At 45.2% G+C, this 15078-nt stretch overlaps 1 protein-coding gene across 1 annotated transcript in view; it reads left to right on the forward strand.

Moving 5' to 3' along the window:
* The window catches only part of LOC144681135 (hormonally up-regulated neu tumor-associated kinase), a 70216-nt gene extending 55436 nt beyond the window's left edge, over positions 1 to 14780 (forward strand). Inside the window, exons 5-9 of the mRNA XM_078542863.1 lie at positions 1135 to 1262; positions 4124 to 4259; positions 4807 to 4984; positions 12186 to 12420; positions 14035 to 14780. Coding sequence (XP_078398989.1) covers positions 1135 to 1262; positions 4124 to 4259; positions 4807 to 4984; positions 12186 to 12420; positions 14035 to 14780 — 1423 coding nt within the window. The remainder of the gene's footprint in view (positions 1 to 1134; positions 1263 to 4123; positions 4260 to 4806; positions 4985 to 12185; positions 12421 to 14034) is intronic.
* The last annotated feature ends 298 nt before the right edge of the window (positions 14781 to 15078 follow it).

Raw genomic sequence — 15078 nt, forward strand, 5'->3', positions numbered from 1 at the left:
TTGCATAAATAATATCTACTTTACGATGAGCTCTGTTCTAGACAAAAATAAGAATTTGATGGTCTAAATTTCCTATTGTTTTGCATTGATCCCAGGCCTCCTCCCCCACCCTTCAAACATATGTTTTGTGTATCACAACAGGTATCCAGTGAGCGAGCCTTTGATTTAGGAATAACTTCCTGTCTCTGAGTCAAAAGGGAAAACTGCACTCCAGGCGGTGCTGATTAGCAGAAAGCAGAATTTTGGCTTTGACTTCTGTCCAGGGGAATACCCATGTCTGGTTTGTATGGTTGGCCCCGCCTCAGCCCTCCGCATATCAGTTGTGGGAGCCCATAATACACTTCAGACAAGTAGAACTAACCACCCTATTGGCTGGTATACAAAGATGGTCACATTGCAGCCTGTCTGATGCTTAATCAGACTGTGAATCTTTCCATTACATCACACTATTCTCCAAGGAAAGAATGTGACCACTTGAAAGCAACAAGTGGATATCCACTTTAAAGAAAGCTTCATACTGATGGTGCTCATATAAACTGATGGTGGGGCAGATGGAGGGGGGGGATGGTTGGGGTGGGGGAATGGCAGCACTTGAGGTGGGACTATTAGAAGATGAGTATTCACTTTATTGTCAATCTTTTATTGTTCAATTCGCCTGAAACCTGGTCAGCTTGTCAGTTTTTCAATCTTTCTTTTCTACCTGCCTATCCCCAACTCCTTTAACTATTTACGCTATTACTATGTCTTTTATTTCTCTCATTTCTTTCTTCTATCGTTTCATGCTAGCATCACTTCTGCCAATCAGCCATCGTGTTTTCCACTTAAGCACTTCACAAGTTGTTCTAAATTTATTTTGTTTCAGATTTCTGATATCAGCCTTTATTTAATAATAGAATGAATTTCTTCTGCCAGATCTCCTGGGGTTCCCATTTGATCTGAAAATATTGTCAGTAACATCCACCGCTTTATCCCTTTGGGGCTGCTGAGAGTTTGCATTGGTTATTTTTTTGGTAGTTAATAAAGAATAGTCGGTTGATCATTCTTTACATTGGAAGTGCCAAATATGTCACGGCTACATCTATGGTTTTTGCATGGACAATTCTTCTCACAGTCCACATGGTCTTGTCTTCACAGTGGGGTCAGTATGTTCGCGATGCTCACTGGCACATTACCATTTACCGTGGAGCCATTTAACATCAAGCAGCTGCATCAGAAGATGGTAAACGGAGAAATTAGTACAATCCCATCAGAGATCTCTTCAGGTATCAGGCATGTTGAATACCTAACAGAAGTGTTGGTACATGGTATCTGGATGTTAGGGTGGATTATAGGGCTGGATTTTCCTGACTCCTTAGTGGCAAGCTTGGAGGTGAGGGAAGCCGTGTCATGATGGTTTTCCAATGTACTCCCTCCAGGGAATTTTCCCGGGCTGGGCAGGGAGGAGGGTCTGCTGCCGAATACAGAGACAGGCTGGGAATTGAGATCATTGCAGCCCTAATTAATGGCAATTTTGAGGCCTTGCCAGTGTTTTGCTGTAGGCAAAGCAGCCCCTCCCTGTGCACAAGGACAGCCATTGCAATGGAGGCAGCATCCCTGGGGCAGACTGGCGAAGACCATCAGGGCCGGAGGCTCCATGCCCCAAAGTAGATGCTGTGGGCAGGAAAGGCCATCCCTGCAAATCAAACAATGCACCAGGAGGGGTTTCCCCTCAACTCTGAGGGGCCTCATGTCTTGGACCCTCATAACTTTTCACATAAATACACACCTTTGGGGTGTCCATGTTGAGGTGCCCTCACAGTCCCTGCCCTGCGTCGGCAGCACCCACCTCTCCAAGTGGAGTTGTTCATGTTCGTGAGCTGCCAGCCCTCTGATTGGGCCAGAAGCATCAAGAGCCTGCCTGTCATCCTTAATTGGATGGTGAGTGTGGAGGTGGCCAATTAGAAGGCTGCGTCGGGAAGATTGCATCACTGGTTTCACTGCTGGCAAGTGAGGACTGAGGACCCCAGTTTGTTCCAGGGACCCGAAGCCCATGCAAAGTCCATGCAAAGAATGTGATAATAAAGGTACAGATAGCCCTCGTGGGTGTGGGGTGGGGGAAAGGGATCGAAATAGGCTAAAAGGCAGAGATAAACCAATGGATGGAAATACATTTAAAAATAATGGAAATAGGTGGAAAAGAAAAATCTATATAAATTATTGGGAAAAAAGGGGGAGATCGGATAGGGGGTGGGGATGGAGGAGAGAGTTCATGATCTAAAATTATTGAACTCAATATTCAGTCCAGAAGGCTGTAAAGTGCCTAGTCGGAAGATGAGGTGCTGTTCCTCCAGTTTGCGTTGAGCTTCACTGGAACAATGCAGCAGACCAAGGACGGACATGTGGGCATGAGAGCAGGGTGGTGTGTTGAAAAGGCAAGCGGCAGGGAGGTCTGGGTCATGCTTGTGGACAGACCAAAGGTGTTCTGCAAAGCGGTCACCCAGTCTGCGTTTGGTCTCTCCAATGTAGAGGAAACCGCATTGTGAGCAGCGAATGCAGTAGACTAAATTGAGAGAAGTGCAAGTGAAATGCTGCTTCACTTGAAAGGAGTGTTTAGGCCCTTGGACGGTGAGGAGAGGGGAAGTAAAGGGGCAGGTGTTGCACCTTCCGCAGTTGCATGGGAAGGTGCTGTGGGAGGGGGTTGAGGGGTAGGAGATGATGGAGGAGTGGACCAGGGTGTCCCGGAGGGAACGATCCCTGCGGAATGCGGCCAGGGGGTCCCGGAGGGAACGATCCCTGCGGAATGCCGCCGGGACGCCCGGGAACGATATAGGACTGCAATGTCAGCCTATGTGCTCAGAATGAGGCTTGAGTCAGAAAGCCAGGGTGCTATTTAAATACCATACATGCTGACACTTAAATTTACCACAAAATTAAACACTTCTAGAGAGGGGCACAGCACAAATGATTGGTTCTGAACTGTTTCAGCTATGCTGAAAGGAAGAGCAGGTGGGATGCATGTTTTTTTTGCCTTCTTGTGGACCTAAAGCGATAAGCAGGGTGATTTTACCTACAAGACGACAAATAAATAGGCTTTCTTTCCAGCATGGGCCTGGAGTGTGAATGTCGCCTGACAACAGATAGGAACAGGTGGAATTCTGATTATTGCATGCTGAAGATTTTGTGATTTACTTGAGAGCTGGCAAAACCACTCTCACTTCACCACACACACTATTTGTAAACCTGGATTTCCATCCTCGAGGCGGGTAAAGGGAGTCGGGAAAATTCCCAGTTCGGCTCACCCGCCTCGGGAGAAAGTGCCCGCCAAGGCGGGATCTCCATTGCTGGGGGCGGAGTCAGGCCAACCGACTTGGGATGAATGTAGAGGCAGCCACAGGGGCCGCCAGGTACCAAGGTGGGCTGTTTAAAAGGCTCATTTTGGTGCCATGGGACATTGTTCCAGTTAAAATAAAAACATAAAGGCCCTTCAGCCCACACCGCTAACACCCCCTTCATTCTCCAAACACCCTATGCCCCATCCATGCCACTTCATGCCCCTGTACCCACTCCTATGGCCCCTCATGTCCCTTATGCCAAGCTCTGCCCTTCCACTCACCCCCAATGGCTCCTCATGCCCCCATGCCAATCTCTGCCCTTCCACCCACCCTCAATGGCTCCTCCTGTCCCCTATGCCAAGCTCTGCCCTTCCACCCATCCCCTATGGCCCCTCATACTCCTTATGCCAAGCTATGGCACTTCCATGCCCATTGACCCACTGTACACTGTCTAGAACCAATGAACCCTTGATTGTATAGTGGGATGTGAAAAAAAGCTTTGAAAAAAGTAATCCATTCAGAACTTTCTTCTATGTTAGAAAGAAAAATCTACACTACAAGCTAATAAAAGTGTCAATCATCCAGTTAAAATCTCAAAAATCACAAACCCTTGAGACCATTTCACTTGTGTAAACAAATATTGACAGCAGAAATCAGAGAGCCTGTGAGCTGTCAATCAATGCTTCCTCTCGGAGCAGATGTTTTACTACTCTACTAGATGTCTGGGCTCTCAGCCAGGCCTACATAATGAGGCTTGCCTGAGAGCCCAGAACACCATTAAGGTTGTTGAAACAGCTGTGCTTTTCACTCAGGAGCTGTACACTTCATGCTTTCCTTGCTGGAGCCTGACCCAACCAAACGGCCCAGTGTCAGAGAAGCAATGGACGAGAAATGGTTAAATGAAGGGTTCATTCGAAGACCACTGCACTCAATTGTTTACAAGAACAGGTACTTACGAGAAGTGAACCGTGGAACTTTTGAAAAATTTTAATCGTTTTTGTAAAAGAAATGTTTCAGTATGTGTTTAAAAAATAAATTTGAAAAATGTCATTTTGCTGCAAAATGCATTTCGTTCTCAAATCTAATGTATTATTGCATTAAACAAGAAATACTTTAAATCCACCTGGCTCCTAGAAATTGACCCACCAAAAACAAACTCCAACACCTCTGTCCTTAAGGTGTTGTTCTTTGACCTCTGAACTTATATGACTCTACATACCATAAGTGTCCAACTTCTGCATCTCAGTTTTTCTCAGTAATTATATTTTTAATTGCTTTATTACAGATAGTAAGCACGTGATAATGATAGAGCTAATGATAGAGAAATAGATTAAAACTGTTACAAGGTTAAGAAAGTACTTTCAGCATTTAATCTCACTTAGCCTGCAGAAATGTATATGGCTTCCTGTTTCTTATAATGCAGTCTTTATTATATGAAAACAGCATTTTATAACATTGTGGTAATAACCCGTGTAATAACATCTTTATTTTATAGACTTCATTCTGATGAACTAAACTCAGTGGTTTTAAACTTTATGACAGAAAAGACTGGCTTTGGGCTTACAGAGATTATTAACACATTGATCAATAACAGGCCATCCCCCAGCATGGCAACTTACTATTTGTTACTGAAAAAATTGGCACGATACCAAAAAGGAATAAAAAACAAGAAGGTACAATACATTGGTTCATCTATTTTTTGGGGTTCTTTCCAACATTTTGATCTATTCTCCTTTATTGAAAAACAGTGTTTGTTTATTCCAATCTGGTTGCAATTTATTATCCACATTCTTTCACTTCTTCCTCTGTTATATAGAAAAATGAGTCAAGAGAATGGAATTTATCATCTAAAACTCTATGGATTGATCAGGCAGAAAACATCATCCCTAACAAAAGGCCAACTCAACAGGTATACTGATATTAGCCGCCTCTTAATTTTCTGCTTATTGTGGTAGAGGAATGCCAGTTCTGGGGAATGAATATGCTGACCCACGACAGACACCTGCGGCGGAATCGTCCCAAATTTGCACTAAGTGCGGTAGCGGGCAGGTAAAATGATGTTTTACCCGTCGGCCACAATGGCGGCCTTTCACGCCATATCGTTCCAAGCCTGCCACATTAATTACGCATTCCCGGGAAACACGCCATTTCCATGGTGGGCGGGCTCTCATTCACCCACCATGCCATCACCTGGCCACTTCAGCACACTGGGCGCCATATTTAAAGTCCATCCGCACGCACACCTCTCAGTGCTGCCAGCCCATGACTGCTGCAAGGAAGACACGGCCCTGAAAAGCAAAAAGACTGCAGCTCCCAGGTTCAATGACATGTCCCTCAAGCGTCTTTTGGACACAGTGGAGGCTCGCAGTGATGTCCTCTACTCCTGCTCTGGCCGCAGGGTGGGCAGCAACCTCACTAATCCAGCTTGGGAGGCGGTGGCAGCAGTGGTCAATGCCAACGCCCTGCAAAAAAGGACAGCCACCTAGTGCTACAAAAAGATGAATGGTCTTATTCATTCCACCAGGGTAATTCACTCTTCTCATCATTCTCAACTCACACTCACAAACCCATCACACATCCACAGGGATCTCACACCTCAAGGGACAACACCACTAACTCTCACACACACTCTCACAACTCCATCAGGTTCATACCCTCTTGAGCTCATGTCTTCATCCTGTCCATGGCTCTGCTCACCACACAAACATTACATGCGGTGCCATGTATCCTGCTCACATTTTGTCCATCTGTTTTCATGCAGGAGAAGCCTGTTCATATCAGCAGGGAGAGGTCCCAGACCAGGGGTGGAGTGGCCCACATCAAGCCCCTCGCTCACTTTGAGAAGTGTGCCATCTCGCTGACTGGTGAGGTCGGCAGCGAACACTCACGTGAGGATCCTGTACCAGATCATCCCTCTCTCAATGCAAATGTGACTGCTCTCTCTCCTGCTTTTGACACTGCTGCCAAACTCTAATCATCTCTACTTCAGCTCACAGGGAGCTTTGCTAAGTGACCAACACCCTCAGCCAGCCAGTCCCTCAGCTGCAGCCATGTCCTCACCTTCAGCCAAGAGGACACCTCCTCCATTGAAGAGCTGGAAATAAACAGCCAAGGAGATCCGTCACAGAGCTTACCCACACCCTGCACCAGCACAGAGACACACACCTTGATGGGGCCTAGATGTAGAGAAGTCTCAGGTTCACAATCTGGATACACATGTCTGCAGCAGCAACAGGCAGATTCATGCAAGCTCCCTGGCATTCGGAGGACTGCTGGGGATCAGGCATCTGTGAGGTACAACTCAAATGATGAACCTCTAGATTTGGCCTTCCAACTCATCCTGGAGAGTGAGCGGAAGGCATGGGAACATCACGCAGAGCTGTTGGAAGCCCGCAGCAGAAGCACTCTCTAATGCATGTGGATCCCTCATGTATCATACCTCAATGTCCTGAGCATTTTGAATGCTGCCTGCTGGGGTTCACTTTCAGTTGTCCATCTGAGTTGATGTGCATCTCCGCACACCCAATGATCACACTCTCATGCAGCACTTGATCTCGCCCACCATGTCTGTCATTTCACTTTCGATTTGGACAGCATGGTGCTAATTCGGTTTTATTTTCACACCCCTATCCTTTACCCTCCCCCAGTCACCCATTCCCTTTCCCCCATAACAGTTGACCCTCCAGCGTCATCTTCCCCCTCCCCTCCATGACCCACCAGTCACAACCTTTTACCTTTGGGGATGTCCTGGTGAATGGAATGTGCATGTTCCCTTCCTTGCCAAAAATCCCACCCCCATTCTCATTCACCTCCCCCACCTCCCCTTTCCCACCCCAGGGTCTGTGTCTACCTCTGAGTACCCACCAACCACCTTCATCATCCCTTTAAACACTAGTGTCGAATCCTCACCCTCCCACCCTACCGCCTCACTCTGCCCTCGGTCCTTCTCAACCTTCCTCCATACCACACCCACCCTCAGTTCGCTCCCTAGTAGGCAGTCATGGACCCATCAGACTCCTCCCTTGCACATTCACCTGGAAATCTCCCCCTCTTGAACCCTTCCTCCCCGGAACCCCCTCCGCCCCTCCAGACCCTTTCTCCCGCTGGAACCCCTTCTCCTCTCCTACCCCCTTCCCTACTCCTTCCTCCACCCTTAATTTCTCCCCTCTCCGCACTCCATCCTCCCCTCATATTCCCCCCACTTCTCTGCACTCCTTCCTCCCCCTGCACTCCTCCTCTCCGCACTCATTCCCCCCTCCGAACTTCTTCCTTTACACCTACCACCACCCACTCTTACACCAATCTCCCCATTTGCCATCTTCTCCTCTGTTACCACCCCCCCCAACCCCGTACTCCCTACCTACCAACCTCATCCCCTGACACCTTCATTCTCCCCTCCCAACCTCACCCCATGGACAGCTTCAATCCACCCCCCCCCAACCTCACCCCCTTGACTCCTGTTCCTCTCCCAGTCGACCCTAGACCTTCCTTTCCCACCTCCTCGACCAACATGCATTGTGAGCATCAACGGTGACTTTCCAACCTCTGTGTGCTGCTTCACAGCAGAGCCATGTCCATGAGAATCCACCCAGCATGCCATGAACACTCCTCCAGGATCCTGTTGCTGAGAAGATGCTCCAGCATCTTCTGCTCCTCAGATGTCTGCGATGTGAGCAAGGCCCTGGCGTTAAATCCCGACTTTTACACGTCACAGTTGTCAAGACATGGTTTGCACCGGCGTGTTTTCCTGCCAATGTGGCCGGACGATGTGAGGGCGGGTGGGTGGGATGAGTCTGGCGGTCTGAACTTATGATGATATGCAGAGGTATTACAATGAGGTTCTTTAGCATCCAATGGTGGGGAACGTGGCCCATCATCGACAGGCTGAGCAGGCGATCACAAACTGGTTTCACGACGTCGTGAAACCGATTTTTGGCCTTCTCTGTCCGCTCACTCCACCAAACACGCCCAACACCAGTGGGCACGGAAAATCCCAACCTCGGGGTCAGCACCAAGCAGGTGTAACCCAGTTTTAACACGGCTAGTTTTGGGACGGATGTGTAACGATAAGATTTAGAAATAAGTCCTATGGTGTGTTATCTCCAGGACCTCCTTCAAATCTCACCACCTACTCAGGCCTGGATGTCAGTAGGAAGTGACAGAAAATTACATGACCAGGAAGCTGTCTGCCAAGACCAGGTAGGGGAAGGATCAGTTGTTGGGGTCATCCCCGAGGTCCTTCTGATCAGGAATGGGAGTGGGCATTTCTACTGGCCCACCAAGGACAGTTTCAAAAAAACAGAAGCTTTTTGGGTCTCTTCTAGCTCCAATCCTTTATTAACTGGATAGGTCTTTTGGGAACTTACTGCATCCTCCCAAATAGGTTGCCAAAATAAAACAGCAGCCGCATCCCAATGACATCATTGGGACCCAACGTGCCTATCTAAAAAAGTAGTTGGCCAACTTTGGGCAGGGACCCTCGCCCAGTTCAGCAGGTTAAAATCGAGAACCATCAACCCTTAGTGTCTCCAAGATAGGTAAGTAGCTACAGCAGTTTTAACTGTCCATTTACCCTGCAGAACCAGGCAATAGGGATTAAAATTATACTCATAAAGAAAAGCTCTGAAGCTTCCTTAGCCATGACCTATGAAAAGCACCATTACTAATACAGCATTGATCTTCCAATTCCCAAGTCAGCTCTCATTGTGTTCTCAGAAAATAAACCAACCAAGTAATTTTGAATTATGGATGCTTTGGTGCTGTGGGTGAGTGCCCACTGAGAACTAGGATGATGTTGCTTGAACTCATTTCATTTTGGATTCTTACAGTCATAACTTGAGACAAGAATCTCTAATGTAATTGCCTGTAAGGTCAATTATGTAGTATGAGGGTATCTTGCATAGCAAGGGTTAATGTGGGATTGGGAAACAGTGCCACCCATAGTGTGATGCAAAAAGATACATGACCTGGGACTAGAATCACTTGTGGGCTGGACAAAGACCTGTGTGGAAGCAAGCATGGAATTAGCTCATAGCTTGGGCTATGCCCTGTGTATATGTACATAGTTATGTGTTATCAATAAACGCTTAATGTTCAACCATTTAAGACTCAGAACCACTTCGTAAGATCTACTGAACATACAACAAATGATATGTCATCTGCTGTGAAAGTTGGCTCTGCCATTTGTTGACCATGATATCCAGTAAAACCATATCCAGTAAATGTCTAAAAGGTAATTTTATCGATGAAGGTATACAAACAATAGAATAATGATAACCCTAACAGGCCTAAGAATTTGGAAGTATTTTATTATTTTTCTACTTCTCACCCATGACTCCTTAGGCCGAAACTTTACATCCTTCAGGTTATACATTTTTTCTGGGGTTTCCACAGGTCTTCCATTGAAGTTAAGACAGGTGAGTAGGAGAATCCCCTCGGAATTCTCCTCATTTCTCCCCTCTCCCAAGGTATCTTTAATGGCTTCACTATAAATGAGAGGAAGGTCCTAGATAGATTAAACAGGCTCAAAACAAATAAATCTCCAGAGATAAATAACATTTATCCCAGAGTACCAGGAGAGACTAGGGAGATTTGTGAGACACTGACAATGTTATGCTGTAGTTAATGAACACTGAGGAGACATCAGATGATTGGTACCAGGTTAATGCTCTACCCACATTTAAATAGAATGACAAAGCAGGAATATGCAACTTAGACCTAGCAGTCTTGCTTCCATTTCATATAAAGTAACAAAACCAACAGTTAGTAAACTTGGGAATTATCTGTATAGCAATAGCCTAGTTAAGAGTAGTTAGCATGGATTCAGAAGGGCAAGATCCTATTGTCTGAGCAACCTCCTCAGCTTTGTGCTGGTGACAACCCAGGTGGACTTTAGAAGCTTTATAATCTGGGCTACCTTGACAATTCAATAGCGATTCAGGTTAAATCTGCAAATGAATTATTAAATGGCCGAAAGGAGTTTTGATGGAGTGGGATGAAGTATTGACTAGGGCACCTTAGAGCTCAGTACTGGGACCATTAATGCTTCTAACGATATGAAATTCAGATACTCGGTGCAAAGTGGTCAAATTTGCAGATGGTCCCAGACTAGATGGGCCAGTGAAATTGGAGGCTAGAACAAGAACAAAAAAATGAGTTGGAAAAAATATTTATAATGGGCAGATCAATGACAGATGCAGACAATTGAAAGGTGCTGCACCTGGGAAAGAAAAATAGATGACTCAAATTCTATGAATGGAATTACAAATCAGCCATGATTTAATTAAATGTCAAACCAGGCTTAATGGTTGAATGGTTTATTTCAGTTCCTGCGTTCCTGTGTATGGTATTTATAACTAAGGATAAAGCTGAAAGGGACTGAGGAAGATTAGTAGACTACACACTAAATACATCCAACTAAGAACAATCATCAAAGTTAATAGGATGTTAAACTACATTGTCACAGCATTAAAACATGTCAGGTGTTGACGGAAGGTAATAAACAAACTGTATTATGCTCTGTTTGGATTTTAAATATGGCAGCCAATTCTGGCTGCCAAGCAACAAGATAGTCAAACACAGCAAAGAGCCACAAAGCTGATCTCAATTAACAGGATCAGTGCTATGAGGAAAGACTGGAGAAACTTTTGACTTTTTAAACTGGAAAAGAGCTGGCTGAAATGTCAGGGTCAATGTTCAAGGAGATGTTAGGTGAGGCAATTTCCCAATGCCATCAGTCTAAGGCTTGCATCATTTTGATGGTCAGACCTTGTTTACATTTTATTAGCGGACTGTCCACATGGTGAATGGCAGCCCATTCAATTGGATTTCTGGTCAGTCCCTATGCCTATTTAAGGAGCAAAGACATTTCTTAATGTGAAGGCTGAATTTCACAGGGCACCGTGGTGCTGGCACCCCCCCAACCCCCGCCGGCTAAAATGGTGGGAGGGCAGGGGGAGCCTGCTGGGAGCAGCATTAATTGCTGTAAGATGAGACTTCCACCCCATCCCAGGAGGAACCCCTGCCTTAGAGAGCCGTTAGCCAATCAGATGGCCTACAGCTCTGTGGTCCCAGCAGTGCCAGCCAGGAGCAGTGGCCACTAGTGGGACTACAGGCAGTCCCACCATGCCAAGGAGCCCAGATGAGTCCAGGGTCGTGGACCTTAGCTAGGGGGTGTGAGGATAGTAGGGAACTGGGTTCAAGAAGCTGGGGTGAGGGATAAAGGGGATGATGACCTGGTGTGGGGAGTGCCTCCAATGGGCCCAGAGGGTCCCCAAAAGAGATCCCTCCCCACCTTGTCCAACAGCAGCCCGTGCAGCTAACAACTAAAGCAGCCAGGCTTCCAACATGGCATAGGCCTCCTCCCACCGTGGGTAAAATACCAGTGATGGCTAGATGAGGTCCTTAAGTGTTCATGAATTGGCCACTTAAGGGCTTCAACAGACTCCAGGAAGAACAGGCTACCTGCAACCTCCCCCACCCCCATAAAATTTCAGGCAGGTCAGGGATGGGTGGGTAGGTCACTGATTTTACGAGCCCTACCCCATCCCCTGCCTTCAAAGCCACCTACAGAGGAGCGTAAAATCCAACTCAAGGTGTTCATAAACTCTGAAAATCTGTGCTGTTACTGAATGGTTTCTGGACAGCAGTAAGTTGCAGGCAAGAGCATGTCGATGTTAAAATGCAGTGGTTGCAATTGCTAGTGAAACAGGTGAAGGCCCCCAGGTAGGGCACTCAGGTAGTAGCAAACAAAATAATCATAATCTTAGTAGAACTAAGAATGCTTCAAACTTTTAGTTGGTTAAATGTTCTTTCCGGTAAGAACCTACAAAGTGTTTCATACAAATGCTACATGATTTTTTTTTTAATTCATAGAGAGATAATGCAATAATAAAGCAAAGCAAACAGGCAGAAGCAAGAACTCCAGACCAAAACCTCCCATCAGCATCACAAGGCAATAAGCAAGCTGCTGAACAGACACACCAGGAGAATGGAAGGAACTCAGAGACAAGGGACCAGCCGCACACTTACACCCCTGCAATGAAAGAGGTTGTTAAAGAAGAAGAGATTGCGATTTCTCCAGAAAATCAGGACTACTGCTTCCCAGAAGGTATAAATGGAATTTTGTTCATAACGAGCATTGTTTCGTTCTCAAAGGAGATGGAAGTTTTAGTAACATTTAAGTTTGAGGTATTCCACTTAACCAAAGCCAATGTCATTGAATATTGCACAAGTATTAACTGACTTGATCATTTAAATTAATTACTGATGATACAAGTTAGGAAGACGCAATCAGTGGGAGCATAACTTCAGAGTGGCTTTTTCCACAGGCATGAATGATCTGTCAGTGTATTTAAAATTAGTATAATGGGTTTTGCTTAGTGAGACTAGTCTAATGAACTGGATAGTTACATTTCCACAATTAATTTTATAATATGAAGTAAAAGTATAGTGATATATGTATAATGTGATACATAGAACACAAATAGAGTAAACAGATGTGTTTTTTATATACATATAATGTGTATATATGTATGTATGTATGTGACATAATGGGCTGGGTTTTACACTTGCAAGTGGGACCAAGGTGCACATAAAATCCAGCAGGTGGCCATCCAGCTACCTACACTTCTGCCTGTAACGTGTCTGAAGTTTTACAGGGGCAGGGGAGCTACTGGGTAGCCTATCCCCCTTAGGCCTATTGAGGCCCTTAAGGGCCTCATCCCACCAGTGCTGTTACGTTAACTGCTGCAGAAGGAGACTCACACCATACGGGAAGCCTGAAAGCTAGGTCTGTGCAGGTTGATGTCGTGCAAGGTGGGGAGGGGCTTCCTTTGTGGACCCCCTGAGGAAGGAACACATCCCCCAAAGATAATTAACCCTTTAACCCTTCCCCCGCCAGCATCCTAAACTGCCCCCCTACCACCCTCACCACCCCCAACCCCTCACCAAGACCCCCTGTCCCAGACCTGCATAGGCTCCTTGCCATGGTGGGCCTGCTGTAGTCCCAGCCGTGACCAGTGCTTCCACTTGCACTGCTGGGACTACAGAGCTGTTGACCATCAGATTGGTCGGCAGCTCTTCAAGACAAGACTTCTTCCTGCGATAGGGGCAGAAGACCCACCTTAAAGCAAATAATGCTGCTCCCAGCATTAAATTGCTGCGGGACAGCTGTCGGGATCAGCCCCGACTTTTCCCAGTCCCAGGATCACAGAAGTACTTTTCACAATTTACAGTTCAGTTCGTAAGGTGAGTATTAATGGCAGTAATAAAACAAATTTGATTGAGATGGATATAATTACATCAATTAAATATCAATTATACTTGAGATCAAATGAGATTAAGATCTTCATACAAGAGATTAATCATGATTACTTTTTTAAATCATTGACGGCCCTAATTGTAATCAAGCATGTTTTAGTTATTTATTTTTTGGAATTTTAAAGGCTACTATTAAGGATCAAAAGGATTTACTTGGTTAAATTAATGCTAGTTATGATTAGTAATTTTGCTTCGGTGAGAAAATATTACCTTTGCTTTTTTTAACCTGTAGTTATCAATAAGCCAGAGCCTGGAACAAGGATAATCGATGGCTGAGTTTCAGATTTGCAATGTTAAATGCTGTATGCACAACAAACCATATTATTGAGCTGAAAATTAAATTCTATAATTTGATTTAGTTAACCATTAACATGATATAAAAATAATTCTGTATCATTTGCAGTTTCTAAATTTGCCAATAGGGAACTGGTGCATCTTGGACCTCCCAAGTCTTCATCTAGAGGGATATCTGACCAAGCAAGTTCAGAATTTCAAGGCAAGTCAGAAGTCACCCATGGTGCTAAAAAACAAGGCCATCAAGAACAAAAACAGGATGGTCATTTGCAACCAATAAGTCAACAGCAGATTGAAGGGAATCTCAAATCAACAACAGGCAGTCTTGGTAAAAAAACACCCAGATCTTTGCTAGAGAGCAAAGGACACTACAAAAGTCCAGCAGCCCAGCATGAAACTAAATTTAAAGATCTTCTTCAAGCAATGGAAGACCAATCAGCAGCAGCAAATTGGAGGTATCAGGAGAAAGATGGGCGCAATTTTGTGTTAATTGACACACCTCAGCTTTCCCCATTGCCAAAACTAAAGCCAAGTGTTTTCAAAGATAACCTCAGTAAGAAAATCAGCTGGGTTAGAACACCTCGCCATGGAATAAATGGGTCGTCACCTTTTTTGGTCAATGGTGGGAGACATGCCCTTTTACCACCTTCTCGCCAGCAGACTTTGATAGTGAAGAGCTTGCGTCAATCGAAGGAAAAAACACAAGCCTCTCTCACCAGCAACATATTCAGAAGGGACTGCATTCAGCTTAGGGCACCTCAGAAACCAACAGATTTAAATCTACCAGTGTTGTCACCAGCATTTCAGTCAAAGTCTGACAAAAAAGGTGAAATACTAAGGCTAGATTTTGTGTAAATAATGTGACACATGAGGATTGATGGATAGGTATATGACAGAAGATTCTAATTGCTGGCTATTTGTAGTGAAATCATAAATGTGTTCTTTCTAGCTAAGTTTACTATTCTCAAAAATATCAAATAGGGCAAATCTTCCCCAGTTTTGTAGAGAAGAAACATAACTTTTGTGATCTTTTGTTCACTTTTAATAGATGGCCTGACTAATGAACCGCTTTTATAATAAATAAATAGCTTTTGATATCCATATAGCAGAAAACCTACAATATGCAAATCAGCCATTTGCCCAACCTCTCCTT

This window comes from Cetorhinus maximus, chromosome 5 (genome assembly GCF_964194155.1).
Source record: "Cetorhinus maximus chromosome 5, sCetMax3.hap1.1, whole genome shotgun sequence".
NCBI lineage: Eukaryota > Metazoa > Chordata > Chondrichthyes > Lamniformes > Cetorhinidae > Cetorhinus > Cetorhinus maximus.